General features: G+C 61.6%; 1 protein-coding gene across 1 annotated transcript in view; it reads left to right on the top strand.

Annotated features, from left to right (window-relative positions):
• The window catches only part of CHGG_06355 (uncharacterized protein), a gene marked incomplete at both ends in the record, with an annotated part of 990 nt that extends 709 nt beyond the window's left edge, over positions 1–281 (top strand). Inside the window, one exon of the mRNA XM_001222449.1 lies at positions 95–281. Within this exon, the coding sequence (XP_001222450.1) occupies positions 95–281 (187 nt within the window). The remainder of the gene's footprint in view (positions 1–94) is intronic.
• Positions 282–909: the final 628 nt, after the last annotated feature.

Here is a 909-nt window from a genome sequence, read left to right as displayed (position 1 = left end):
GCACCCTCCCACCGTTCATCCACCCCCCGCCCTCTCCACAACAACACCACCATCACCAGCACACAACCCCCTCCAACAACCACCATCACAAAAGTCACAACCCCCAAACGCATCCGCACCGTGACCCTCCCGCTAATCCACCTCACCCGCCTGAACTTCCGCACCCGCCTCCTGGCCGGCGATTTCGTCGCCGCCAACGGCCTCATCCACGCCATCGACACCTTTTTGATCCCGCCGCCAAGGCAGACGGCGATTGTGAGGCTGCTGCCGACGCAATTTAAGCACGCTGGCGTTGGCGCTGGAGAGGACCGGGCTTGGACGGGGAGTTGGGGGGTGGGGGTGATAAGGGGGCTGGGGGTGATAAGGGGGGTGGGGATGGGGATGGTGGTGATGGGAGTGGTGAGGGGAAGGGGGTGTTGGCGAGGTCGGGGGGTGGGACGCTGTTTGCGCCGACGAATAAGGCGTGGGCAAGGTTGGGGCCGAAGGTGAATGCGTTTTTGTTTTCGGAGGTCGGGAGGGGGTATTTGAGGGCGTTGGTTAAGTATCATGTTGTGTTGAATGAGACGGTTTATTCGGATGCGTATTATCGTGGCGGGGAGAAGGGGGAGGGGGAGGAGGAGGGGGAGGAGGAGGGGGAGGAGGACGGTGAGGGGGCGGGAGGCGGGTATTGGCATATGGATTTGCCCAGTTTGTTGCATGGGAAGCCGATTAGTGTGGATGTCAAGACGTGGAAAGGGTTTGTGTCGATTGTGGTGAACGGGTTCGTGCGGGTGGTGGTGAGGGACGGGGTTGCGGATGACGGCGTGATCCAGGTTATTGGCCGGGTGCTGATTCCACCGCACAAGCCCCACGATGGGCACGGTGGCGTGGAGAAGGAGCCTGTGAATGTGGAGGAGCTGAAGGAGCGGC

This window comes from Chaetomium globosum, genomic scaffold (assembly GCF_000143365.1).
Source record: "Chaetomium globosum CBS 148.51 scaffold_3 genomic scaffold, whole genome shotgun sequence".
Classification (NCBI taxonomy): domain Eukaryota; kingdom Fungi; phylum Ascomycota; class Sordariomycetes; order Sordariales; family Chaetomiaceae; genus Chaetomium; species Chaetomium globosum.
Note: the sequence above shows the minus strand (reverse complement) of the source record. Positions and strands in the feature narration are given on the sequence as shown.